Source organism: Photinus pyralis, unplaced genomic scaffold (assembly GCF_008802855.1).
Source record: "Photinus pyralis isolate 1611_PpyrPB1 unplaced genomic scaffold, Ppyr1.3 Ppyr1.4_LG6, whole genome shotgun sequence".
Lineage (NCBI taxonomy): Eukaryota > Metazoa > Arthropoda > Insecta > Coleoptera > Lampyridae > Photinus > Photinus pyralis.
In genome coordinates, this window is record NW_022170663.1 from 38,605,559 (window position 1) to 38,633,341 (window position 27,783).

Consider the following 27,783-nt stretch of genomic DNA (forward strand, 5'->3'; position numbering starts at 1 on the left):
TGGTATAAAAAGTTAGACAATGAACTTAAAGAAATTGGTTTCAATTGTTCAACTTTTGATTGTTGTGTTTATTACAGATTTTCAAATTCCAAAATTGTTGTAATAGCAGTTTATGTTGACGATTTCATATTGTTATCAAATTCTATAAAACTAATAGATTTGACTAAACAACAATTGATGCAAATGTTTGAAATGAAATATCTTGGTAAAATGCAATATTGTTTGGCATTGAAATTCAACGTGATAGAGATAAAGGTGTTACATTGTTAAAACAATCTAATTATGTTGAAACTATTTTAAGAAAATTTAACATGCATGATTGTAAACCTGTTTGTATTCCTAATGATGTTAATAACAAAATTTGCAAAGTTTCAGAAAATAACAAGCGAAAAGAAGCTGAAATTTCTGTCTACCAGAGTGCTGTTGGCAAATTACTGTATGCTACGAGGGCTACTAGACCAGACCTGGCATACGTCATAGGCGTTTTATGCCAATATTGCTCAAATTCCGGTCCAAATCACTGGACAGCCGTAAAGCGTGTTATGAGGTATCTGCGTGGCACCACAGGAGCAACATTGAAGTATTCATCCTCTGGAAACCCGCAAATTATTGGATACTGTGATTCAAACTTTGCTGGATGCCCTGACGATAGGAAATCCACAACGGGATTCACATTTTTACTTGCTGGTGGCGCAGTTACATGGCAAAGCAAAAAGCAACCAACTGTAGCGTGCTCTACAACCGAAGCGGAATATATGGCGCTGGCCCAGGCAACGAAAGAAGCCATATGGTTACGAAGGCTTCTACGAGAATTGCAACTCCCAAACTGTGACGACCCCATCAAAATTTATTGTGATAATAAAGGTGCTATTGACTTGAGTAAGAACAGTGTGTTTCACGCCAGAACCAAACACATTGACATTCAACACCATTTTACCCGTGAAGCAGTTGCCCAAAAGGAAATCGAAATTCACAAAATCAACACAGAAGAAATGGTCGCTGATATATTAACAAAATCACTACCGAGAGAAAAACACAACTGGTGTTCACGAGGGTTAGGACTTCAAATTTAAATTATGTTAATTTATATTTTGTAATGTTTTAAATCAGGGGAAGTGTTGAAGCATCTTGTATAACCAGATTTAAAACATTGACGTTATGGTTATAGGCATCATAGATGTCGCTTATGTTCGTATTGTAAAATGTACGTTCGTTGATGTTAGCCAAAATGGCTGTATTGTAACATATATATTTTATGTTAAGTGTATCGGACTAAACAAGCATTAAACTTTTGTACTTGATAAATACTCTGTTCCAATAAAAAACCAGGATAGAAATGAGTTACAAATCGATTTGTTTACTCGTTATCAGTCTTGCAGACATGCCGAGGTGTAGATATCAACAACAGTTGTTGCGTCGAAAAATTCCAATTAGACTAGGGGTTACTTGAATTAATGAGTATTGAAGTTTGAATGCTCATGGTTAATGAGTTGTAGAAAAAACCGGCAGACGGCGTTCAAAATGTGCGCGCTTAAAAGACGGGTAGTCCGATATCCATCTTATATTTTTCCGATAACTACTCCCGCTGCTGTATTTACTTAGCAGGAACATCCTCGATAAAAATGGACACGTTTCTATAAAAGCAACACAATGCAGATCGAGTTTTAAGATCTGACGCCACAGGACGGGCAAGCTAGTTATAAGAGTATATACAAACGAAGCACAATTCTTCATATTTTTTTATTACATTTAAAAAATTTAAACATTTAGGTACCACAGACAGTTTCAAAGGGAACATACAAACATGTTACGACGCTAAGTCGCTTTCCAATTTCTTACAAAATATAATTTCTGCCCAAAAATATAGAGATCCATTTCTAATATACCTAGTGAGTTACAAACATATAAAGATCCTAGGGCGACGGTTTATTAAAACTCAACGCCGTCCGTAGCTTTTTACGTATATTTGGAGATGTCCATTTGCCCGACCCTGCCGATTGAGTAATTTCATTCGGCGAGACGCCCTCGTCGACATCGTCCGCTTCAGTTTTTATCTCCATCTTCTGCAACAAAGAAACGTACACATTTTTTGCATACTTTGTGATGTACTTACTTGCACAATTAGGCGCAACAGTTGTTGCTGAGTTTCTAACGCTGAGGATATGTCTCTTAGCTTTCTTTTTGTCTTTTCTATTTCATTCGCGATAAAGTCTTCGTTGCTTTCGATCATCAGATCCAGTCCTAAACGGAGAAACCGTGTTACTATAGGAATGGTGAACGTATGCTACTACAGAAGGTGTCTGAAAACCATTCCACACGGGTTCGTGCAAGCTAGCAAAAATGAAATGCCATTTTATGATTATCGTTGCTTGATGTGTCTTGTAAAGACAATGCTCGGGACTCGTGGTTTCTCTGTTTAAAAAAAGAGCTGTCAAAATTGCAACCAAATAATAGAAATCGGCATCAAAGGAGGTGAAAACCGTTATATCTTGAACAAATTTAATTGTGAGAACCGGAGGGGTTGAAATAGTGGTACCAAAGAAACCTGAAGCATTCATTATTGAGAGATTTGCTTGAAATTATTCAATTTTTTTTCAAATTCAAGTTTATTTTTAGGTGTGCTCATTACCAGTCGGTTCCGTATCGTGCAGTTCTCCTTTGTATGACCCGGTTATAACCCGCATTATAATCTCTCGGACGCGGACATTCATTGGCGTAATGTCCTTCGGACGCACAATTGAAACATCGCACTGCTGGTTTCGGTTTGCCACCTTTTTTATATCTCGCCGGTTCGTGTTACTCATTGCAGGAGTACGATATCATGCAATATATCATTGGCATCGCTATGTTCCTTGACCATTAAACCCGGAATTTTCTGTGTCAATCCTGACACAATTTGCTCTTTACATTCGCTGAAAATTAAATTTAACGCGTTGTACAATCTTTCATGGAAATACACTTCAACATCTTCACATTGTGTTTGTACTCGTTTCTCCAGACTGTCACACTTTCACGTAAGACAAAAGTTGCCTTGAACTCGAATTCAAATTCTGGCCACGAACGGATTTTCACCCTTCTAAGTCGTGAAACCAATCCCTAATCGCCACATTAAGTGGATTCTTGCAGTTTACAATTTAGTTCTTCTGGTCAGTTGTGTAGCATTCCGCTGGTATTCACCTTTTGTAGCCATTCCATAGCTTCGCTGCTGTTGTTTCCATTGGAGTTTTACCTAAATCGAGGAACAGCTCCAGACACTTTTTCCACTAAGAATAAAACCGGAATGGCGGATGACGATGGAGGATCTACAGACCCCAAAAAAAGTCGACCAAAACGAGATCATGGAGGCAGCGAAGATGATGCCAAGGAAAAAAGCTCCAGGGCGGACGGATTTCCCGCGGATTACGTGGCTCTGGTGGCCAAGAAAGACCCCGAGTTGTTGACCACCGCCTTCGATACAGTTATGAGAGAAGGGGAGTACCCGCAAATGTGGAAGAAGGCAGACGTTGTCCTGATCCCAAAGAAAGACTGGGGAAATTTTCGAGCAATAGCATTATTGAGTCGCCTGGGGAAGCTATTCGAGAGGGTAGTTGCGGCACGAATAAAATCTATATGGAATGCCTCCCCAAACCAATATGGCTTCGTGAAAGGGAGAGAAACAAAGGAAGCCTCGTAGAGACTGCCAGGACGGCCAAGGCGGAACGTGGCGGACCAGGGAGGTGGTGTTAATGGCATCCCTAGACGTCCAGAATGCGTTTAATAGTATGCCCACGGAAGTGATAGTGGGGGCCGTAGAGAGTACGGGAGCTCCGAAGTTAATGGTTAAACTTATTTATACTTATCTAACAGATCGGACAGTAAAGGTGAGGCTACCCTCGGGAAATACATGTCATGTAGAAGTTGATGGAGGCGTTCCGCAGGGTTCAGTACTGGGACTCCTGCTGTGGAACATTGTGTATGATGAAGTAGTGAGCATGAGGGTGCCGAGGAAGGTCAAAATAGTCGCCTTCGCGGATGACCTCACCATAGTGGCTACGGACAGGAAACTGGAGGAGGCGAAGCGACGAATTGACACCACCGTAGAAGCAATAGACACGTGGATGAGCTTGAACAAGTTAAAGCTAGTGAGGGAAAAGTCTAAGGCGGCGGCTATAGTAGGGAGACGGAAAATACCCCAGGAAGCCGTGAGGATTGGGGGCGTAGACGTGCAGGTGGAGCGGGAAATAGAGATTCTAGGCGTCTCGATAGACAGCAGTTTAAAATTTGTCAATCATATAAGAAATCGGGCCGAAAAATCCAAGGCCATGGCGAAGAAGTTACAATGCCTGTTTAGAAACGTAGGGGGGCCAAGCGCAGGCAAGAGAAGAGTCATTAGCACTGCGGTTACCAACGCCATACTATACGGAGTGGAAGTGTGGGGAAAAGCGGCTAAGCTGAGGATCGTAAGGAAAACCTGGAGAAGGTCAAGAGAATAATGACCCTGAAAATAGTCTCGGCATATCGAACAGAAATCAATAAAGACCTTTGCGTCGTGGCGGGCGAAATACCGCTACACATCCAAGCTGAGATGAGAGCAGAAGGGGGCACTAGAGAAGAGACCTTGGCCCGATGGCAGGAGGAGTGGAGAAATAGGAAATCCTGGACTAGTAGGCTAATCCCAGACGTCCAAAAATGGCATAAGAGGAAACATGGGGAAGTACATTTCCACCTAACACAGTTCCTGACCGGACATGGTGTAAACGCACCATACCTTCATAGGATCAAAAAGTGTCAAGACGACACATGTGAGGACTGCGGAGGGAGAGACTCACCAGGACACGCGGTACTAGAGTGTCAGAGATGGGATCCAATAGAGGAAGACAGTGTTATAGACGGTAGAGAGAGCAGCTGGAAGAAAATTGATAATTTCATCACGCCGGTCATAAGGACGAGAGAAATAGAGGCCAGGAGAAGAGAACAGTAAGGCAGCCCCCCCCCCCACACGAGCGGAAGAATACAATTGGTGATACCCGCTACGTTGGGGAACTGGGAGAAGGGTTTCAGTGGGTGCAAGCCCCACACTCCCCCTGGATAGAGGCACGCCATTACGCTACAGCAGGGGGTGCAGCAGGCATTTCCTCATTCCCAATTTTAAAAAAAAGGAAGCTGACTTGCAAACCTGACTGGCCCTTGTGGCCTGACGAGATGCGATTTTACTTGCCGACATGACCAGATCCTTGGGCTTTTGCAGACACCCAGAAACGATCACGAACAGGTGAAAAAAGTTACGATGTTCGTAGGTGCAGATTCGGCAAGCCACGATCCGTGTCCGTTTTTACTTTTCGATCCAGACCTGGAACTATTCCATCCGTCTCCCACGCGCGGGGTCGATTAACCGACTCGACACGTGAACCCGACTGATCTACGAATCCAACGAGATTATTGGACCAGGTTTTATTTGCCAATACTGTTTAATCCTCTGGCCCGACTCGTCAACTTAGTTTTATCTAAGCACGTATAGGCGAGGTTATTCTCTTCCTTCAGAGAAAAGAGGTCAGGATTCTCACACGCGAAGATTTTGAGTGTCCTTTAAGCGGCCAGTGTACCCGGCTGTACCTGTCATGACTCCTCGATCCGAGTCGACTTAATTCTTAGATTTGAATTTACTCGCAAATAGAAATAATCTCCACGATCAGATCAAACTGACATTTAAGAAACCAGACTGGTCAAACCGATTGAACACCGACACAGGCCGATAGACTAGATCCACGTACCCGATTTTAGTTGCCGATCCAATTTAATTCTCAAGCCCGACCTGATTCGACTTGATCCCTGGACTTAATGTGATCCACGGATTAAAGCAGCGATCTTCTGGGGCTCATACAGAACTAATTCTTAAACGACCACACCCGACTGGCCCAACGACAACTTTGCGTTCGGTTTTTTATCGATCGAATGTAAATCCTGCATCCAATTTGTTTCGCCGACTCAACTTGGTAAAATTGATCCGCCAAAAAGTAATAATCTCGCCGATGTTACTCTGACCCTTCAGTTACAAAACAGACCCCATCTAACCCCCGAATCAAGATAAACTCGACTTGGATTGACAAGGATCTGTGAACGCATTTCCATTGATTGATGTGATTTAGCCTTCAAAGTCGACTTGATCCGTGTATCCGACTCAATTCCACGATGTGACTTGACCACGATCTCATATTCGCTTCCCTTTTAGAAGGAAAATGTCTGACTCAAGACACGTCCCACTCCAATTTTACTTGCCGATCCGATTTAATCCTCAGAGACCACATGATCCACCGGCCACATTCGACTGACCAGTTTAACACTCCGATGACGATTTGCCTCACCGACTCGATTCGACTTGGTGGGCGGACTTCGCTTGATCCGCAAATAGAAGTTACACTTATTCACGAGCTCCTAGCGAGTGTATAATTTTGATGTGTCTGTCCCTCTGTCCGTCCATCCGTTAGCACGATATGTCGAATGATAATCAAATTTGTAGATCGGAGTTCGTGAATTGGCAATAAGGCCAAAAAATAAAGAAAGCCCTTTTGACACCTCCGTTTAGCTTTAGCCATATGAAACTCGAAAGTTAATCCTAATCACATTGCCCTTTTCGCATCTCGACCATTTATAAACCAAATTGCAAACTTTCTTATTTATGAAGGTATTTAAATGAAATTTCATACATAGCCACTTGGAATAAAAGCAAATTTAACGCGTTTCAAAAGTTGGTTCTGCGCATGCGCAGTGCCAAATTTCTTATTTATGGAAACATTTAAATGAAATTGACCACTTGGACTAAAAAAAATTTGGTTTTATGCATAATGTGCAGTCCCAACTTTCTTATTTATGGAAGCAATTAAATGAAATTTCATACATATACACTTTAAATAAAAGCAACACTAACACCAGGTTCAAAATTTGGTTTTGCACATGCTATAGCCATACATAGGAGCTGGTTTTCTATATTTGTTTACACGTTTATTGCCATTCAGTTGGAAAAGTCGGAATGTTCGGACGTGCACATTCCTCTTGCTTCTGGTCATGGAGTGTTGAGTTAAATCGAGCCCGAGTTTAGGTGTTTTATTTAGGGTATGTTTAAATATTTTCTAGATATTTATTCTAGTTTAGATATAATCCTACAAGCTCTTCTTAAAATCGTACTTTTGTCCACCAGTGTGTCCGCTCGTCTGCCTTGAATAGAGTTCTAGAGACTTGAAACTTGGTGGTTTTACGATTGATTGTAAGTGAAAGAAGCTTGTGATCATTTACCATAAGCCCAAGGGAATCCAAATACAATTTGAGATATGAGTTATAGTAATTTTGCGCTGGTGCATGGTACAGTGCATAGTTGAGAAGAAAATATTAACATTTTACGAAAAGTGACTTATTGTGGTTCCTTACTCAACTGGTGCATTGCTCAGATGCTCACTCATATAAAAACGAGAAAGGTGCGTAATGGTTTCGTACACTTACACTTACATTTCACAGACGAGTACATGCAAAACGACACGAGTGTATACACACACTAAAATCATGCTCCTACCAGTACCACCTGGCTTTTTCTTTTGATTGGGTAAATACAACTCTTTGTTGCCTGTAAAGAAAACATGCTACAAATGCATCTGGTTTGATCAATGTCAGTTTAGAGGTATCTATCAGTACTGGGGCTGTAGCAAAAATACAGCCTCATAACTTGTAAGCAAATTAACGACACCAAGAAGTATATATAAGGTAATGACCTATACCAAGTTTTCGCTTACCATCGTCGGAAAACGGATTACCAAATCTGCGAATTATCGAATCGAAGAAACCCAACTTGCACTTTGTATTGTTGGGAAACTCGATTAGTTCGCTCTTGTCGATCTTCTCTAATAGCATCTTGGGAAGTTTGGTCTCCAATTCGGTGTGCAATATCACCTATAGAGTTACTCAATGCATCTATCGCGACCGAACAACCGTGGACTTACTTACCTGCATTGCCAAACGCTTCAGTTGAGCGTTTCGCCGAACAGATTCGATATCGCCAACCGCGAGACCGATAAGCAAATTCATGAGGAGGATCGGCATTAGTACCATGAACACGCCGAGGATTAGAAACGCCGGAATCGGAAACGGTAAGGTTCTGCCATCCTCTTTTCTGAGATAGTAGGGTTCGACGAACGTGCCGAGAAAGTCGATCTCGCCGAGCATCATGGAGAAGGCGCGCATCAACGACATCGGGATTGTGCGAAATGAAAGGTGCTCTCCCTGCAATGGGATTGTCGGATGATTATGATGTCAAAGGTGAAGAAAGACAAGGTAGGGATTTTGGTCTAGTAGCTTTTATATGACGAATGAATTAGCAACTTTAGCGTCTATACATGCTCCGTTTTATTTCTTAAGTCCTGTATATGTACTGATTCCGTGCTCAAAGAAAAGTGAAAGAACCTTCATGTTTGTTGAATAGTGATTTCGAAACTTGATAGCACAGGAGCGTTTGTGCGTGTCAGTTATTTATATGCAAGAGCAAATCAAACTACCAAAATAACCTCAATTGACAGAAAGTAATAAACAGGTTCACTTAATTAATTCATAAAAAAATAGGTAGGGATTATTCCGGGGAGATTTTTTTTCATTTGTTCGGTTTTGAGCTACGGAGCGTCAACTGTGCAGCTGAAAGTAACACAACGGCGTAGGGCAAAAAAATTAGTAGAAAAAATACCCGCTCATGAGTCCAAATTCAAGAAAAGCTATAGGTATCTGAATTACGAAAAAAGCTGTGGAAATAAACTGTTTTTCGTCAAATAAGCATATGTGCAAGTTTGTGTTGGGAAAGAACCATCGCATAAAGTTATAAAATTATAACACGCAGAAAGAATTTCACTTGCCGTTCTGAAGCTAATTATGGCGTTTTGATTAATAAAAGTTACAATTCAAAAGTGAAAATTGATTAGCTTCGAGGTTTAGCCTTGAACTCGATTTGCCTTTTTAAGAGTTCTAATAATAACTCGTGTTCTTCAAGGCGTAGTTTTAGTGCAGTCGATATAAATAGAAAGTTTGTTGCCCGATACATAATTTCCATAGAATAAAAAGTACCTAATTGAACGAGGAAGATTCAAGAAAATTGCAACATCTAATTTTTTGTTTCGGTATTGTCCAGCTTTCGTGCACCATCTTTTCCATAAGGATCGCACTATTTTATATCAACGAGCAATCATCTTTCAAAATTAATAGTTGAATATATAGTTTTGGATACAGGCAAATGAAAATTCGCGTGTGTCATATTTTTGAAGAGGTTTAATGCGGAGGGTAACCAATTATTATCCAAAATCCCCACGCATTAAAAGTTTGAAGCACTTACCCTTGACAACAGTATGTAAAACGCAAGTCCGAAGGCTATAATTAGAATTGAAAACACCATCAACACCTTTATCAGCGTTTGCAGAATTTCCAAAAACATGACGACGTAGATGCCGACCTGATCGAACCGCTGCAGTAGAAGCAGCAGGTTTAGCCAACTCAAAAATATCGATACCGATCCGAATGAGAACTGTAGTTCTGTAATGGTGCCGCCGAATAACGGAAACACCATGATCGACGCCGAAATGTACAGCAGCCAAGAGACTAAGTTCGTCGGGTCCATGAAGTACAGAAATTTCTGCTGGTATAACTGTATAAGCTCGCGCACCGAGCTTAGGCCGATGTACACCACTATACCCATGGCGCTAATGTACATCATTGGGGTTACCTTCACCTTCAGTATGTCGGTCTTGCTACTGGCCAAGTACTCCTGAAATATAAGAATGGAACATTGCTCTTTCCCTAGGTTTCTCTACATACGTCGTAGGTTCTATTCATTTTTTCCTTCCACATCGTCGACTGTGGGAAGTGGTGTCCTCCAGGCATGTAAAACTGGCGGTAGAAATCGACAGGTGGGTGCTCGTGAGCCATCAGCTGTGATGTGAAGCAAGTGACGAAACTCAGGAATATGGAGTAGAATAGGAGATTTGCAATGTGAAAGTATTTCCCGTAGGAATTCCATTTCATCTGCAGATACTTCTGACTGAGCGGGTGCGCTAGGAGTTCGACTCTTCCATGGCTCACCATTGCCTGGAGCAACATTAGTGTCACTCGTACAACATTGTATGGTACTTACATTCAAGGCCGGTAGTGGAATTGGTTTTGAAATGCTCAAAGCTTCTCCGGTCTTCCCGTCCATGTTTGCGTAGAATTCGGGACACTCCAAGCAGGTGAAGCTGTACTTAATCTGAAATTGCTAGTTAAAAGCGAGCTGTTCACATTACTAGAAGGTATTGTGAGCATCCCATCGACTGTTCTTGTAACGGCACTTGTTGTGCTGTGACTTGCTGCGCAATTTTCGGGCGGTAAATTTTAATCTCTGTTTATCGGGATTTAACCACTAATTTACCAACAAAGGTATTTTGATTTATTGTTACTTTAAAATAGGTAGCTAGCGTGGAAAACGTAACATAATTATTTATCATTTAATTGGAGGTAGCAAAGTGTCCCTTAAATTTTTAATTATTATAATAGGAGAAAATGGCGTCGTGACCAGCGCTGTATTGTATATTCCAGTCTGTAATGTAAATTTGCAAAAATGCGCTAAAAAGGTACTGTGAATGTTGAATGGATCAGGCTCAACTTTTGACATTGCGCATTATATCGCTAAAGCTATGCCCAGTTTGAATTTCATGCAATTCGGTTCATCGCTAACGAGAATGCCAAAAGGGCTATTTGGCCTACAGTACCAATGCACGAACTCCGATCTACAAATTTGAATCCGCATGCATCGTAATGGATTATTTACCATTTAATTGGAGGTAGCAAAGTGTCCCTTAAATTTTTAATTATTTTTACATAGATCGACTTGAAGCCATGGATTGGGAGACAGCGCAAGCGACGTTAAAATGTCAGGGGGCGTACCGTGGTACAGTGTAACAAGTCGATGGGTTCGAATTGTGCAGCAAATCACAGAGTTCCACAAAAAAAGGCGAATGGTAGCGCAAAATACCTTCTACCAAACAGTATTTGAAATACTAACGTAAAACGACTTCGAATCCTTTTTGCAGTTTGCCTTAGTGATGCACTTATCTTGAACAGCTTCAAAAACGCGAGGCATTGCGGCAATCAGAGCCAAAGTGACGCACGGATGTTTGTCGGATTTGAGTGCAAGGACCTCTACAGATCTGAAACGAGGCGTTAACTCCAAGGTTTCGTTGGAAAAGTTGGCGGTTACCTGTCTTCGTGCGTTACCATAGCCAACGCTGCGTCCGGGTACTTGTAGTGGATGGCGTAGTCCACTGCGCTCATTCCATGCTTGTTGTACAATAGCTTGCATTTCATGGATAACAAGAGGGCGATTACTGTCGGTTTGCTATCCATTGTGGCTAGATGCAAAGCGGTATTCTGGAAAATTAATATGTAATTAATAATATTTTTCCTGGAAGGAAACAAGTCGAAACTAAAATTTGTTCATACCTCAGTTTGTGAGGTAAATGTAGATACAGAGCTCTTCCGTGTAATCGTATAATTAAGCCCTTAGATGTGTCTAAAAAAACAAGTTCTTCCGGATGGTTTTATTAATTTTGGTGAATTCTCTCCAATGTTGAACTATTTTTCACTAACTTCGAATACCCTTTAGAGTTCACAAATTAGAAACATAATGTATCTTTTCATAAACACAGTAAGTTATGGTGCAATGGCAATTTAATAGTCAATATATTTATTAACTCAACGATCAACTGTCAAGATAGCTCAATATCGAGGTGGGGCAGTTTATGAATAAATACACGTAAAAACAATAGCGATCAGTTTGATCCCAACACTCCTCTTCAAGCTTATCACTATTGAATGCCCAAGTTCAAGCAATGCTTCTTAAACGTGACGAGTGGTTATCCCTTCGTCATCAAATCCGCTGGTTGGTCAACGCTTATTTTGTTTTCTGGAGAGCGTTTCTGATTCTCTTCCGTCCCATAACCATAGCCCACGAAATAACAGCACTTGCTCCTTGACTCTAGCTTGTCAACGCCAATTTCAAAATTTGGTTTTGCGCATGCGCAGGGCCAACTTTTTTATTTATGGAAGAATTTAAACGAAATTTGATACATAGGCACTAAGAATAAAGGAAAATCTAACGCCAGTTTCAAAATTTGGTTTTGCGCATGCGCAGTGTCAACTTTTTTATTTATGGAAGAATTTAAACGAAATTTGATACATAGGCACTAAGAATAAAGGAAAATCTAACGCCAGTTTCAAAATTTGGTTTTGCTCATGCGCAGTGTCAACTTTTTTATCTATGGAAGCATTTAAATGAAATTTGATACTTAGGCGCTTGGAACAATGGAAACATTAGTTTCAAAGTTTAGGTTTGCGCATGCGCAGTTCCAACTTTCTTATTTAGAAAAGCATTGAAATGAAATTCTTTTTATAAACTGAAATTGAAGTAGCACGTCAAAAATGGATTGCACATCATCATCCTTTGACATTTTCTATCAAATTAAAGGCCTCGGAAAAAGGAAAACAACAGTGAAGAAAAAATGTGGGGTGCCATTTGAAAAAATGGTGTTACGAATATTTAAAAATTTAAAAGTTGAAAGCTTTGAAAAAAGTGACGTAGTCTCACTTTTTTAGACGGTTACGCATACCATAGAAAATTCGATCTTTCCTTAATAAAGCAGTGAAAACTGTGTTGCAATATCTCTCACCGTTTTCGAATAATAAATTTTTAAAATTACCCCTGCAAATTCAATTTTTGACATAAAAACTTGAATATCGACGAAGCCCTTGAAGCAAAGTGTCAACTATGGTATCGTTGTACTCCAAACGACGTAGAATCCGAAAATGTAGAAAAAATAGGGGGTCCCTATTTAAAAAAACAAAATTGATGGCTACTTCCGATATTTGCGGAAGTGGCGCCATCTTGAAAATATTTTAGTTCAATTAATCATGTGCCAAAACCCCTAAAGGACATCAGTTTAGTTTCATTTTCAAAGCTTCTCCATATCTTTCTAACTGACGCTCATCAAGAATGACCTTGTATAGTTCAATGCAATACTCACATACGAATCTTTTTTTTCTTTATAAAATTTGAAATGCATAATTTGTCATTTTTTAAAAATAGCTTAGGTTTGCAATATGGCGTCTTTCTAATGTTCCTTTATTATTATCATTCTAATTTACCGTTTACAAGTCGGATATTTATTGTTGTGTAAACGACGTCATTTAGGCTGAAATAGTATCGAAGATAATAACGCGCCATGCTGTATGTCCGAATGTTTTAACTTAATTTAAACCTGTAGGATTGGTCTATTTAATCGAAATTTCTTGTTTTGGTGCCTATTTTTCCATTTTAGATTTGCTTCTGATTTCATAATTTCTTGTTTAACTTTTATTATTCTGTTTATTTAAAAGAAGTAAAAATTGCGTTGTTTAATATTAAGGAACATCTGGTCGGGAACCTTTAAGTGTTATCTGATCGTGTGCGATAAGAACGTTGTTATCGCGATGGTTTATTGGCTTTAAGGCGAATACACAGAGGTGCAGTCACATTACGCACCAAATTCAAGACCGTTCAATTCGGTCCTGTTTGCCGACGGAAACAGGTCTTTTTATCAGAAACAATTCCACTGAAAAGAGCTGTTTCTACAGAAAAGATCTGATTTTAAGGAACATATCTGTTTCTATTTAACTGACCTGTTTCTGATACATATTCGTTTCTGCTCAACCAACCTGATTCAGTCGAGAAACAAAACAGAATCGAATGATCTTGAACTTGGCGCATGCGCAGATCTCAAGACGTCGTAGACTCAAGCGCTCCTTATTGGTGTTGCAGTTGAAATTGGCGGAAGTATGAGTATGATGGGTCAGTGGAAGTGGTGACAAATACGAAATTAAAGAAAAAAACGGAGCTTGTTCACCTCGCGACGGGAAAAGAGCGGGTACCTTTTTGTACGCTAATTTTGTCAGGTAGGTAATTGGCTTTTTTTGTAATTTGAAGACACAGTTTCGCCGCAATCAGGATATTCTGTGCAGATGCAATTAAGTTAGAGTTCGTTCAAAGCTTAACGTGGTTTGTCCGTTTACTAAAGAAAGTTACGTAGATTTTTGTAGTGCATAATGGAACCGTTTTAGAACGTTAATTTTTCAACAAAAGTTTCAAGTGTGTGATAAATAGACATAAGAAAGAAATTTTGTCCTTTAATTCAACAAATCAAAGTGGCTCTCTTTGTATATTTGTGTCGACCACCTGCGTATGGAGTAAATGTAAAAAGTAAAACTAGTCACCAACGATACAATACTGCCGCTAACTGCGATGTAAAAATTCGATCAGCTGAGAGTGACATACCCCACCACAGAAAGGGGTATAAAAGAGCGTGCAAGAGCATAAAAAGTCTGCTTCAACTTCTATAGCGAAGATCTCCTCTGGATACTACCGCCGTTTCATAACGTAGGAACACTACTGCTCCTATAACGTCGAAATATCATAACGACCTGAGGCCCCTCACTCGTCACTGCAAATAGAGTGAATGCGAGCACCGGCGCAACCACAAGTGAAACGTCAAAAACGTGAATTAAACGCATCGACTGCGCGTGCCAATACTAAGCGCAAATACTGCAGGTGAGAGAGAAGGGAAAATAAAAAGGTAAGCGGTCTCTATCATACCATCGACATGCGAAATACAAGCGCCGCCACATCAATGTCGATTTAATGCGACCAACAGAAACGCGATAGAGAGAGCTTGCCTTTTAGTTTTCTCTTCTCTCTTACAAGCAGTATCCGCGCTCAGTATTGGCACGTGCAGTCCATCTCTATATGTCGATGGCGAAACGTCAACACCGAAATCAAGATGGCAGATATCAACGAATCAACGGTAGGGGCCGCGAACTAAGAAGGAGCAAGTACAAGCACCAGCAACAAAATACTGAGCCGACGGAGCTCCGGAAACATTTCAAGAAACTCAGGCTCTCCCTGGAATACAGCACAGCACAAACGCATACCTTTTCAATTGAAAGTTCATAAGCCATTACAGTTCCGTCGACATTTCTAGAACTTAGGTGGTACAACAGCGATTCATTTGGTCCAATCGGTTGCCAACAAACATCCAAGTCACCTCGCCACACAACAGGCAACAGAGACCCAACCTGGACGTTACAGCCGAGCTGAGGACGCCATCGCCAACATTACTCAAACGGTGCAGGTTTACTACGTCAACCAAGCAATTCAGCACCCAACTCCCCAACCCAGCACCATAGGGCATAGATCACATCCCCATCCATCAACACCACAGCAAATGACACGATTTTGCGGCTCCGTCACTGAAAAGGGAGGGGGTACTGGGGCAACGCCACAAAGTCCATGCAACGATCGATCCCACATTGCCGCTTTTGTAAAAATTCGATCAGCTGACACTGACATATCCTACCACAGAAAGGGATTATAAAAGATCGTGCATCCGCATAAAAACTAAGTCTGCCTCAGCTTCTGTAGGGAAGACGATCTCCTCTGAGTACTACCGCTGCATCATAGCGTATGACCACCATTGCTCCTATAGCGTGGAAACTGCCACTGCCAGTCTTACCTTTGCCAGCGAATCCAAAACGTCTGGCAGCTGGTGCAGTGGTCCCTGTTGCAGTGCCGTGCGAAGGAGTTTGTCTCTTACCAGGTCAATTTACAGGTTCCTTGACGCTTCTTAAAACTACTCGAGTTCTGACTAACTTGTTACATCAATACAATTTCTAATTTGCAGCGAACCCTTCCGGTGTTACGACCCCCAAGGTCTAGTGCACTTTAAAGGGTAGGTACGCATTGAATGAAATACCAATCATTAAAATGGACACGCGTTTAATTGATTGGCAGAAAAATACAAGATTGATCAATAAACAAAATTTTAGATGATCCCATTGGGTTAAAAGTTTACCAATAACATTTGAAAATATACTCACCCCATCTTTGTCGGTCTGGTCCAATAAATGTGAATGTATTGACAACAGCAATTCGATCGTCAGGGTATACCCATGCATCGCCGCCAAGTGCAGAGGTGTTCTCCCATTGTGGTCCCTATGAAGCAAGGCCCCTCGGTTAAGCAACAATTGCACAACTCTCGTATGCCCCTGCTGTGAAGCGATATGTAAAGGGGTCATTCCGCCTCCGTCGCTTTCATTAATAATGAACGTCCCCTTTTCCGAGTCGAGCAACTGTTTTACTGTATTGTACCTGCCATACCTGAAAAATTGTTTTGCTGTTGTAAAAGTAATGGCGAAAATAAGTACTGACCTGGCAGCAAAGTGTAAGGGACTCTCGTTGTTGTTATTTTTTAAATTAATAACCGCCCCCAACTGAATTAAATTTTCTAAGCTGCGTATGTGCCCTTCCCGACTCGCGTAATGAAGCGGCGAGCATCCCGAGTTATCCTTTTCATTTAAGAGCTGCACCAAATTACCCTGGTACTTGGACTGTAACAGCATAGTAAAGCGCCGATAATACCGACGAAGGTAACTCACCTTCTTCACTTCGTTAGCAAACTGCTCCAGCCTTCCACCGTTCATTACAACTAAATGCAGGATGTTCCTTCGGTTTATGTCTTTAACGTTAATATCTGCCCCTAATCTGATCAAAGTGTGCACAGTTTTCCAGCCGCCTCTGGACGCACCCAGCAGTAACGGTGATCTTTTCTCTTTGTCAAGCGCGTTAATCTCCGCGCCCTCAGATATTAAGTACTCCACAATGTCGGGATGGTCGAACATGGCTGCGCAGTGCAAGGGTGTCATCTTCTGCACATCGCACGACTGGAGACATTGGAATTTCTCTTCGGGTTGTAGCTTGAACATGATCTTCACTATTTCGGTTGCACCTTGAGAGCACGCCAAATGTACGGGAGTTGACAGATCGTGTTGCTGCATAGATATTTTAGCTCCCGATCTTATACACAGCTCCACCGCCTTCAAATCGCCACCATGGACGGCAGAATGTAGGGGAACGTTACCCTCCGCGTCGTAAAAGGAGATCATCTCCTCTCGAGAGCAACCGTTCGATTCGCCCCATTGCAGGAAGACCTCTAGCGTCTTGGACGAAGCATTCTTCGCGGCCTCGTGGATTGGGTAGTACCCGTTATTGCAAGGCTGTCTTGGACAAGCACCAAATTCGGTGATCTGAAAACGAGACTAAGATTATCTGTGGCAACTCGACGACTACAAACCAGTATCCTTGCGCATTCCTCGTGATCGTATATCGCCGCCAGATGCAAAGCAGTACGTCCGTGTTCTCCGCCTTGTTGAATATCGATTTTATTCTTGTGCCTGGCCATCATCACCTCCAACACGCTCACCTTATTTAACTCGGTGACCAAGTGAATTGGCGCTTGTTTTTTCTCATTTAGGATTGATGTGTTCACTCCTCTAATTCGCGAGGAAGTATATTAAACGAATTGTAAAACGATAATCGGCTGATAAAGTTTAATGGAACATATGTTCAAACGGATGGTGTGAGGAAAAAGTGAGATTGCGAGTACTTACACCTCTAATAAATAGTCGACTGCGTCTAAGGATGCGGCTTCAACGGCAACATGTAGGGGTGTGTTTCCGACATTGTCTTGGATGTTCAGGTCTAAAAGATGAAAAGATATTCAAATCTTATGATAGGTGAACATCAGACACCACCACGCAAATAAATGACGCTTCCCTTGTCTTTCAAGCTTCATATATTGACTTAAGTCATACAAAGTTCTAAATCGCCTCCACACCATACGCTCGAAAATTGTGAGTTTTTGTCATTTAGTCTGAAACTCCCATTGGGACTTCACCTGATGGTGAATGAAACTCAATGTGTTAATTAAAACGACGAAATATAATATATTCCACGTTCAAAGTAACAAAAGAGACTGATCCTTCGACAACCGTATTACTACGTGGATCCCCTACCTAACATGCATGAAAACCAGCTTCGCGAGTGTAGGTATCTGAGAAGGGTTCTTGAGGGTGTTAACTTTTATATACTCGTACGGAATTCTACATTTACTAAAGCGTTCGCATCCCGTCTGATCCATTGCACTCCTTATTGAAACCGTGAGCGGTAAATATGCGTCCCAGAAATTTCGCCCCACTCTCAAGAAAACTTACCTTCAGAAAGATTCACCTCCGGAAGATTCAAGCGGGGAATATTGAAAAAACTTGCCTAAGGTGTATTTGCTCCCACAACACTTATCCTCAGAAAATTTGTCTGCGGTATCTTGGCTTCCAAGAAAATTTCTCTACCAGAAACAACACCAGCCATGAATGCCACTCCAGCTCTCGTAAGATATGATATGTCTCACCTACACCTTTCCTCAAAAAGAGGGGTAAAAATTTTAATTTGTGCACATTTTAGCGCATTTTTCAATAAATAAAATGCGCCACTACGAGCCTTTTTTCCTCAGTTGGTCCATCCGAGATTTCGACACTGAAGGGCCGTAAAAAGCTCTTAATAGACAGATCCCCTAGAGCAGCCAGAAACGTTTCCTTCCTAATAACTTCTGATTATTGCCCGAACTTGAGCAAATTGTCAATTATTCACCAATTGTGTCAGGGAAACTGTAACGTTCTTTCTTTAACACTATTAAATTTTTAAATATTACGTTTAAGTAATACACTTTACCATGTGCCATGTGCCTATTTCTCGTGTAAGCTAGTTGGTAGTTAGCTTTTTTGGTAGAGTTTTTTTTACATAGTTCTTTATTTTACCGTTAGAGGACGTGCAGATGTATTTTTTGTGGTTCTGTACTGAAAAACAGCTTCAATCGGGACTTGTAAAGAACACGCTGCCAACTTTAGTGACATTTTCGTCGTTACGTAAGGGTTTTAATAGCCGTGTGATATTTTTGGAGAAATTTTTCTCTAGTGATTTGCTTTCGACGTCTCACTGGCGCCATTGCGGATTTTTTCCACCAGTTAAAAGCCATTTAGCCATTTTTTCTCGGAAGCGAATATCTCGGGGGGCGCAATTACCAGCCGATTATTTCGGAAACGAATCTTTGGAAGTCACATCTTCGGACCGCAAATTTTTCGGGGCGAAATATTCCTAACGCAAATCTTCCAGAGGCGGATTTGATTGGAACGAAATTGTCCGGGACAAATTTGTTGAGAGGAATATTCCGAGAGTACACCTTGTGGACCGTGTTTTTGCAACAGAATATTCCAGAGGAAAATTTTTTGGGAGAATATTTCGTAGGTGAATTTTTCCTTTTATAATTGTTTTTTCTCTCTACGAGCTTTGAGTCTCTCCAAAGATTTTGGTTACATAATTAGCATAGATTTACCAGGCTTTTCTCTTTATTACCTTCTAAAGTTTTTTTTGCCCATACTATGTGAGTATCGCGTTATTGGTCAATCACTAGTCCATTTCCGTTTTTAGCAAGACTATATGTATCTAAAAATGTTCGCTCCTTCTAATTCATTGGAACCTACACCAAAGAATTTTTGTATAATCTGCAACTACTTTTGTACAACTTTAATTTTGCGACGGTAGGAAGATTCTAATTCTGTCAAATTTCCGAAGAATTTTAATTTCTGAAAAATTTGATTTAATTTATTCATTCTTCTTGATTTAATTGTAATTAGTTTACGAAGTGTAAGCGTATTAACGGAATCTTTCTGGCCAAGTTCTATTATATTGATCTCTTCGAGAAGAGTTGCTTCTTGCACTTCCTATGTTTGTCTTGTGCTTTCATCAATAATTTCTCCAGAACTTTAAGACAAGAAAAATGGAACGACAAACTTTACAACAAATTTTCAATCATTCCATCGGTGTCAGCAAAAGACGCTTACCTTGTACTATTTACAATTGAAATTCTCGATCAGAATCTTGTATGTAAAATTTGCGGTCGCAATGAAATCGTTTTATTTGTCTTTTAAATCTCCACGTAAACCTTTTGTACATATCATTACAATTGGCCGCAAACATTCAAGTGTAGCTTATAAATAAAACTATTTCATAAATTTTTTAGAAGGATTGTGTAACTTACCTCCACCATGAGCAGATATAAACTGCAGAATGTTAGTTCTATTTTTAAACGCCGCTTGATGAGCTGCTGTCCGGCCACGTGGATCCCTAATCACCAATCGGGCTGGGTCGGCGAAATAAAGCCGTTGAAATGTTTCTAAGTTTCCGCTTTCCGCCGCCTGCGAAAGGAAGATGCATGAATGTTAATGATGCACTTTGGAATATTAATTAAAGGTGGTTTAACACGGCTTTATTCACAGCAGATGTAAATACCTCCATTAAATTTTTCATGCGTTGGAATTAGTTGCCAATTATTTATACATCACTTTGTGTCTTGTCATTTGCCAATTACGCAGCTTCCGCCCTAATTGCGTTAACATATCCCACAAATTCCCTCGATTAAATCAAAACCCTAAACATCTACACTAACGCGGCTGTCTACAAACTGGAAGCACCTAAATTTTCATTTTGTTCCGATCAAATGCCCAGCGGGTCAGGTTATTCCCAACAGCATGTAGTGGGTTTACATAATCGTAAGCTATGGTTTGTGTACCACCTATGACCTAATACACTAATTGGGGACTAAACTAGCGAACTATCCGTAACTAACAGCTAATAACTAATATGTTTTGCTGCGATTAATTTTTTTATCGATCAACTTGATTATGCGACATTTTGTGACGGAGAAATAAAATTTCTGCCCTATTGGCACATAGAAACGTTTCCATTTTTTCGCAAAACTCGTTAACATCAACCGGTGGGTTAGTAAGATTTGATTAAAAAGGGTTAGCAGCCCTCTGACCGCTTTCCGCAGATAACGTTCCATATCTGAAGTACATGACCACCTGCAGAACGCATTTCCTGTTGGCGAATAAGTCAGACATACCTGGAAACCGTGGACCTACAGATAGAAACTTAGAGTAATGTGCGAGACCTTTTGCGGTTTCATTCACCACCAAGTACACTAATATAATAGATAACCATTTCGAGTGTTGCTACATTTTTTTGTAAAGAATTTGTGAAAACGGGATAATTTTCCTTAATTTATAGCTTCGCAGTTTGCCTTATTGTGGTCTGCGGCGTGGTTAATATTCTTTGCGTAGTAGTTCTTTACCTAGCTGTCGTTTGAAGGTCAGAGTCAAAGTTTCATAGTGTAACCAGATTTTTTTTAGACGTTTCAGAATTTCATTTTCATGAATCGGTCTTTTTAATACATTTTAGCTTGCCTCGCTCCCATTTCGTAAAGTGTATTTCCCTTCCGGCGGGGTAATTAAGAGGATAAGAAAATAATCCAATGTATGGTACTAGAAAAGTAGGTAACTACGTTGCATTTTGTCATTCCACAACGAGGGCTCGAATAAGGAACTCTGAAATAAAGGAAATGATAAAAATTAATTAATTATTATTAATTATTATAAGTCCTCGTCTGAGATCGAAGGGACTTCAGCGCATTTTTGTGTGTCAGATCAGTATTTTATTAGCCAGTTTTGACTCCATCATCAGTAAGATCCTATCGAGGGCAACCACATTCCCTTTGTCGGTACCCACTTCGGAAGTCCCGTTCATGCGTAGTTCGCACTTTAGAGGAAAAATCCTCCACAAAATAGTACTCAATTTTTGGAGCACTTTTCATAGCTCGAGACACGAAAAAGAGGTTCGAACTTTGAAAAACTTTTGGACGCTCGAAGTCTAACTATCCCTCGAAGCGCGCCTTGCGAAAGGTGGTTAATTTCGCCCCTAGGAAAAAACAAAAGTTGTGCACGTTTACAAGATCTTGCCGACGACACTAACTTGAAATCAATCGGACCAAAAGCTATAAAAGAAGATTTAAAATTTTATTTTTCATTTGCCTATTATATGTCAATTATATCTGTCATATGTGATATATGAAGCAGTCTATTACGCCAAGGGCATAATGAGAGGGCATAATGGATTGTCATCTCATTATGCCCTCAAATGGCCTGTCAAATTGATTGACGGAGTTATATTATGTAATAAAAAAGATGCAACTTGATTCGTATGAAGCACTTTAATGTTGGGCAAACAATAATCATGATATTTGTATATTGGAAATGCATTCCTTGGAACGATGAAAAATAAAATGTTGTATGCACCTCAGGCATTAATCAATATTTAACCCTCGGGCGACTTACAATCCCTCGGGCCGGAGGCCCTCGGGCTCTGTCGCCCTCGGCATAAATATCGCCTTAATGCCCTTGATGCATAAATAACTATTTTGCGATGACATCACATTCTGAAACTATGCCGTCAGAACAAAAATTAAAAACAGTCAGATTGTGGCAAATCTTTAATCATTCAAATTTTATTAACAACTTTTTTTGATATGACCAATTGTAACGGCTCCAGCATCAATGTCCCTTACTTTTTATTCACCCTGTATATAGAACGTAAATATCAGAAAGTAAGAAATCAAAATTTTACAAACGTATGATTCACATAAGCATGGTCGAGATTTCATTTGTTTGCAACGAAAATCGATAAAAAACAATTTTGTATAACAACCTCATATACAAATTCATGAATGGTTCCGCTTCACCAAATAACGATTTCAGAAAAAAAAATTGGGTAATAACCTAATATTGTAGGTACGTCAAATTGAAATTCCTTATGCATACCTATTATACCTACATTTTTATGTATGGTATTATATGAACATTTTCATAGTTTTGATTATTTCCTATTATACTGGGTATACCTACATCATTCTCAATTGTTACATAGAATATATAGAATATTTTAACACACCGCCATATTGGATTTTTACGTCACTTGATAGAGAAAACAAGTATAAACTGGGCACAACTCTTGTGTACGTGAAGCGCATTTTTTAAACCGAAATAGCTTAGTAAATGGTTGCGTTATAAGTAGCATGCTCTATTATATCGATATTTTCTTTCTTGTGGTAAGATTTCACCAGTAGACATGTCTCGTCCAGACAATTCATTTTGCCTTTGTGGATCTTTGCATTGGACAAGGCGTTTTCGAGATATTCGCTCGTAAAGTTTTGACATCACCAATAGTTATATTTCTTCTAGACGTACAAATCGCCCTTTGTGAATACCATCCTCCGGCAATCTGTTCTTGATATAAGGAATGATTCATATCCGATCACGATAAGGAGTCGAGGAGGAAGCTATGGTTTTTCAAATTTTTAAAATAACACTTCTACGGTTAGTCATTTTTATTGATTGGTGTCGGCTGCCTTAGTTACTATGGATACAATAAACAAAACAAAATATCCATGAATCCATGGCCTACTATTTAAAGACCGCAAAAAATTAGGTTATAGCTTATGTGATGCATCAATCTGATCAGGAAAAAGAATGCAAAAAAATGACGTTAAGATACACATGGTGTTGCATTTAACAAATAGTAACATTGGGTCAAATCTCAGAAACGGTGTTCCAAAAATTCTTTTAACTACGCCACTGAATTCTACGTACACAAATATCTAAAAGCCGGCCCGTGTAGCGCAGTTCAGTGGAAGCTCGACTGCGGTACAGGGTTCCTGGTTCGAATCCGGGTTCGGGCATGGATATTTGTAAATGTATAGTGGGTTGGGTTGGTAGAGCAGCCTCGGCTGAAACCCCGCCCACTTAAAAATAAAGGCAAAAATAAATAAAAATAAATAAAATAGGGAGTTTTTACCTTTTTTCTGTCTTCCAGGAGTAGTAAGATTTAACGTCCCAAAGAATTAAACTTTTCGTTTCGCCCTGTATCTCAGAAACAAACGTAGCTATATTGATTCTGTATGTGGTATTGAAAGTTGAGCTGAGATACACTGCAGTCTCAACCAAAATAGGACACACGGTATACTCCAATCACAGGTCTAACTACTAACCTACTAGGTAGGTACCTAAGTATTTCGTAACGTAAAGAGAAGAAAAATTTTCTCTTTTCAGTGCATAATTCGTTTCAGGTCTGTTTTCGTTATCAGAGATGAGTTCCGACGAGCTTCCTTAATTAACCAACGGGTACCTACGCTTATAGGAAAGTACTCGAGACTACATTACAACTTGCATGACCTACTTGTCTATGCCTATCCTTTCTAAAAATAGGTAAAATGCACTTGAAAAATAAACTGGTTGAGGTGCCTACTTAATTTTAAGATTGATTATACTGATTAATACGTACCTACTATTATTAGTACGAACTGATTGAAACGGATGTCATAGTACTTGAATTATGGATAAAGTGTATAGTTACTTTCAACCTGCGGTTCAACTTTTTGAACCCGCAGTTCAAATCATCTGTGGAATTCAACCAACCGAATTACAACACTTGTCATGTGTAAAAGTGAAACGAACTATTGGGCGATAGCCGCGAAAAATCAAACTGATGTATGAATACGTTTTTAATGTTATTTTATTGTCAATTTTCTCCTCAAAAGATCTTAGGAATTTCAAGGTGTTGGTAGTCCCGAATTAGTTTAGGTAATGCAGTGTAATTGAATTCGTTTCCAAGACGTTCTAGATCAATTTTCCTTATTCAATTGGGCGCGGTCCAATAAAGGAAAAATGACATATGGATGTGGGCGTCCGTAATTTTTTGTTAATTTTGTTTTGTTTCGTCAGCTTCCAAATTTAATATAATTTCGATGTTAGATTTTTACGTGGTGACTGAACTTCGTTGAGATAGGAGAATACAGTAGTCTCTTCGTTTTCCAATATGAGCTCATTCGGTAGCTGCATTTTATTTGCGAGTAAAATAAACCCAAAATAAATTATTGAAAAGCTGTGTTTTTACTCCGAATTTGAAACGTTTCAGTCTAAATACGTCACAAACCTACAACCAATCACGTAGAAGTGAGCCGGCAATCTTGTGTGAGGGTCTGACGTTTGTCGGATTTGACGTTTTAAGAGGCATGTTTAACTGCATCTAACGCGAAAGTGAATGAATGACAAGTGACAAGTGGCTGTGACAGGTGACGCAAGTTACAAATGGCCAAGGTTAATAGAGAAAGTAGGTTGTCTCGTAACTTTCAGCCAATAAACGTTCAGTGTTTAAATACGCGAATGACGTCACCCAGAATCCCATTTTGTCCACATCACAAATAGTATATTATATACCGCGGGACTGAAGTAGTACTTTTAATCCTGAAGGTAAAGTCTATGCCATAATTTACCTGAGGGATTAAGACTACTACTTCAGTCACAAGGTATATACGATATTTTTCGTACTTCCGAAACTGAAACACATAATATGTATGGAGTTAGAGAACGCGTTAACATTAATTTCATCTTCATAGTCTTCGGCCGGGAAATGCAGACTGCACAGCCTATTGCATACGGGTGGTTCAGGTTCTCCTTTCCATTGCACTTTATAACCCATTCTTTTTGTAATACAGGAATTACCTTTTGGAAAAGCAAAAAACTGAGTCTGCGATCCATTTGCTCTCGATTTGTTGGAGCTGCTATTGCATATAAAAACGTCACAAAGATTTCCATCCGGCATCTAATACCCTATATTGATACTTAAGTATCCAACGGTAAGTATTCAATCGAATTATAATAAGTATTCGTAATAGAGTCTTTAGCACTGTCTGACAATTAAGTATCTACTTGCACAGTTCAAATATATCTGTCAAAGTCAACGAAAATTTAAACACCAATCAAATGGGACTTCCGGATTCTCGGTGACGCGTCTCTCTAAAGTCTCTCTACTAACCTTGACAAATGGAATTCCCCTGCAATATTGTCTTAGACCATATACATAGTACATGGACTGCTAGTTGTAACTAAAATATGGTCAAGGACATCGTCTGGGTATGTACGTTTCAGGGTAAACGAGTCCGTTAAGACACGATTTGAGGCTGTCCACCTATAAATTAACAAACATCAATTAATTAATCTCCGAGATATGTCAAAAAAAGCAAACCTATTCTTATTTGTGGACGTATAGAAGATAATCAAGAGTATTTAAAGCTTCCCGTACTACGTGGTTACCATAAAAGCTACTCTTCACGCGATCCGAGTGGTGTTCATACGACTTTAGTTTACCCCGAGATTCACATACCCACGACTACAGTGCCCTCTATCCGTGACCACCCATTTTGTATTGAAAGCATAAGGCTAATAGCAGTCCATGTACTCTATGGTCTATTGGTCTAAGAATATTGTCAACTCGTTATGTCATCTGAATGGTTCTAGGAGCTGATTGGTTGGGCTGATTACGTCACAGAGCCCGCCACAATCATATCGTTTGGAATAAACCCTTAAAACCGCATATGTTCATTATTTTTTTGCTAATCAGCCTCTATTTTTAAATAAACTTTTACTGTCCAAAATAATGTTTTATGGTTTCAGGTACACGCTTATTAAATTAGAACTGTGGAATTCAACTATACTGTAAACCCCCATTGTTGAATAATTCCATTGATCAAAAGAGCGGCTATATGTGTGCTTCTTTGTAATTTATTAGTAGAATAGTGTCATTGGTATCCGCGAAAAATAATTGCTGGCGAACCGTCTGGGACCACGTGTGGTTGAGACGCATTCATTTTGGTTAACCATCAACAGAAAAGCTGTTCGTTTTAAAGAAAAATGAACTTGAATGGTTATGAGGATTAAATCCGCTGGAATTGGATATTGGGATGTGTAATCAGAGACAAGTTTCGATGAGTTCCTTTCTAAATATAGTAAAAAATATGCTTGACAGATTACTTACCTACTGAATGACTATTCTCAGATAATTCCTTTTGACTTATAGTATTAATAGTATTAACTGATTAAAACGGATGTTTTTGATATACTGATCGATTAGGTAAGTCGAATTACTTTGAACCCGCAGTTCAAACCGCTCGTTGTGTTTGAAGTAGAATGATTGGTTAAATTTTAAGGTAGGTAATTATAATAAAAATTAAATGCAATGATATCATGAGTAACCACGTACGACGAAAAGCAAAAGTAGAGATCTGGCATTGATAGTAACAGAAAAATCAAACCGATATTTTAATTCACGTAAAAGTAACATTACTGTCAGCTTTACATTTCAAGGATCTGCTTGAATAGTAGGTACTTTTAAACACTTTGCTCTTTATGCTCTATAGCGGATTTTTCAAAAAGGTAAACGCGCAATCACACTAACGTTTTGAGCATCCACCAGTCCATCAGTTCAGAGATGAGGAGTGACATTTAAGCACTGGGAAGTGGTCGATAGACCGTTGACAGTTCGTCCGGTAAGTAGAAAATGATTAAGTGCCAATATGGAAACGCGAAAACATTCTGTTTTTACGACAATTAAATTATCACTTCCGGTTTAACCGGAAATCGATGCAATGCCTATGCTTTTTTAAGATATTTGAAAATAGCAATTTTCTGTACGACATGAAATATGCATATGGTTGATATACAAAAATTGAGGCACATATTAAAAAGGGTAAGGACCTGGGTAAGGATGACAATGATAGTTATATATTGAATAACTAGTAACATTAAAAAGATGAAAAAAACAGCAATTGAATGTGTTTTGGGAGTACCTACCTATATGAGCTTACAATAAGGAAACTATCAATGCTTATACACTATCCCGCTTTTGATCTCTCGATGCTTATATCTTCAAAACCAATAAATTAAACAAATATAGCAAACGAGCTCCTGGATATGGCTATAGCATGTGCAAAACCAAATTTTAAGCCTGGTGTTAGTTTTGCTTTTATTTAAAGTGTATATGTATGAAATTTCATTTAATTGCTTCCATAAATAAGAAAGTTGGCACTGCGCATGCGCACAACTAAATTTTAAAACTGACATTAAATTTGATTTTATTCCAAGTGGCTATGTATCAAATTT

At 39.6% G+C, this 27,783-nt stretch overlaps 1 protein-coding gene across 6 annotated transcripts in view; it reads right to left on the reverse strand.

Annotated features, from left to right (window-relative positions):
* Positions 1 to 1,757: 1,757 nt before the first annotated feature.
* LOC116174003 (transient receptor potential cation channel subfamily A member 1) overlaps positions 1,758 to 27,783 on the reverse strand; it is a 58,241-nt gene continuing 32,215 nt past the window's right edge. The window contains exons 4-19 of one of the 6 annotated variants that reach the window (XM_031491772.1): positions 19,995 to 20,151; positions 17,512 to 17,602; positions 17,196 to 17,394; positions 16,501 to 17,148; positions 16,274 to 16,452; positions 15,943 to 16,222; positions 11,237 to 11,406; positions 11,042 to 11,186; positions 10,136 to 10,246; positions 9,820 to 10,089; positions 9,341 to 9,769; positions 7,972 to 8,247; positions 7,761 to 7,917; positions 7,544 to 7,594; positions 2,114 to 2,241; positions 1,758 to 2,063 (exon numbers count right to left, since the gene is read on the reverse strand). In XM_031491772.1, coding sequence (XP_031347632.1) covers positions 1,914 to 2,063; positions 2,114 to 2,241; positions 7,544 to 7,594; positions 7,761 to 7,917; positions 7,972 to 8,247; positions 9,341 to 9,769; positions 9,820 to 10,089; positions 10,136 to 10,246; positions 11,042 to 11,186; positions 11,237 to 11,406; positions 15,943 to 16,222; positions 16,274 to 16,452; positions 16,501 to 17,148; positions 17,196 to 17,394; positions 17,512 to 17,602; positions 19,995 to 20,151 — 3,441 coding nt within the window. In that variant the 3' untranslated portion in view covers positions 1,758 to 1,913. Of the gene's footprint in view, positions 2,064 to 2,113; positions 2,242 to 7,479; positions 7,595 to 7,760; positions 7,918 to 7,971; positions 8,248 to 9,340; positions 9,770 to 9,819; positions 10,090 to 10,135; positions 10,247 to 11,041; positions 11,187 to 11,236; positions 11,407 to 15,942; positions 16,223 to 16,273; positions 17,149 to 17,195; positions 17,395 to 17,511; positions 17,603 to 19,994; positions 20,152 to 20,245; positions 20,355 to 27,783 lie in introns of those variants that run through there. The other 5 variants (XM_031491776.1, XM_031491777.1, XM_031491775.1 and 2 more) reach the window with 5 other exon arrangements.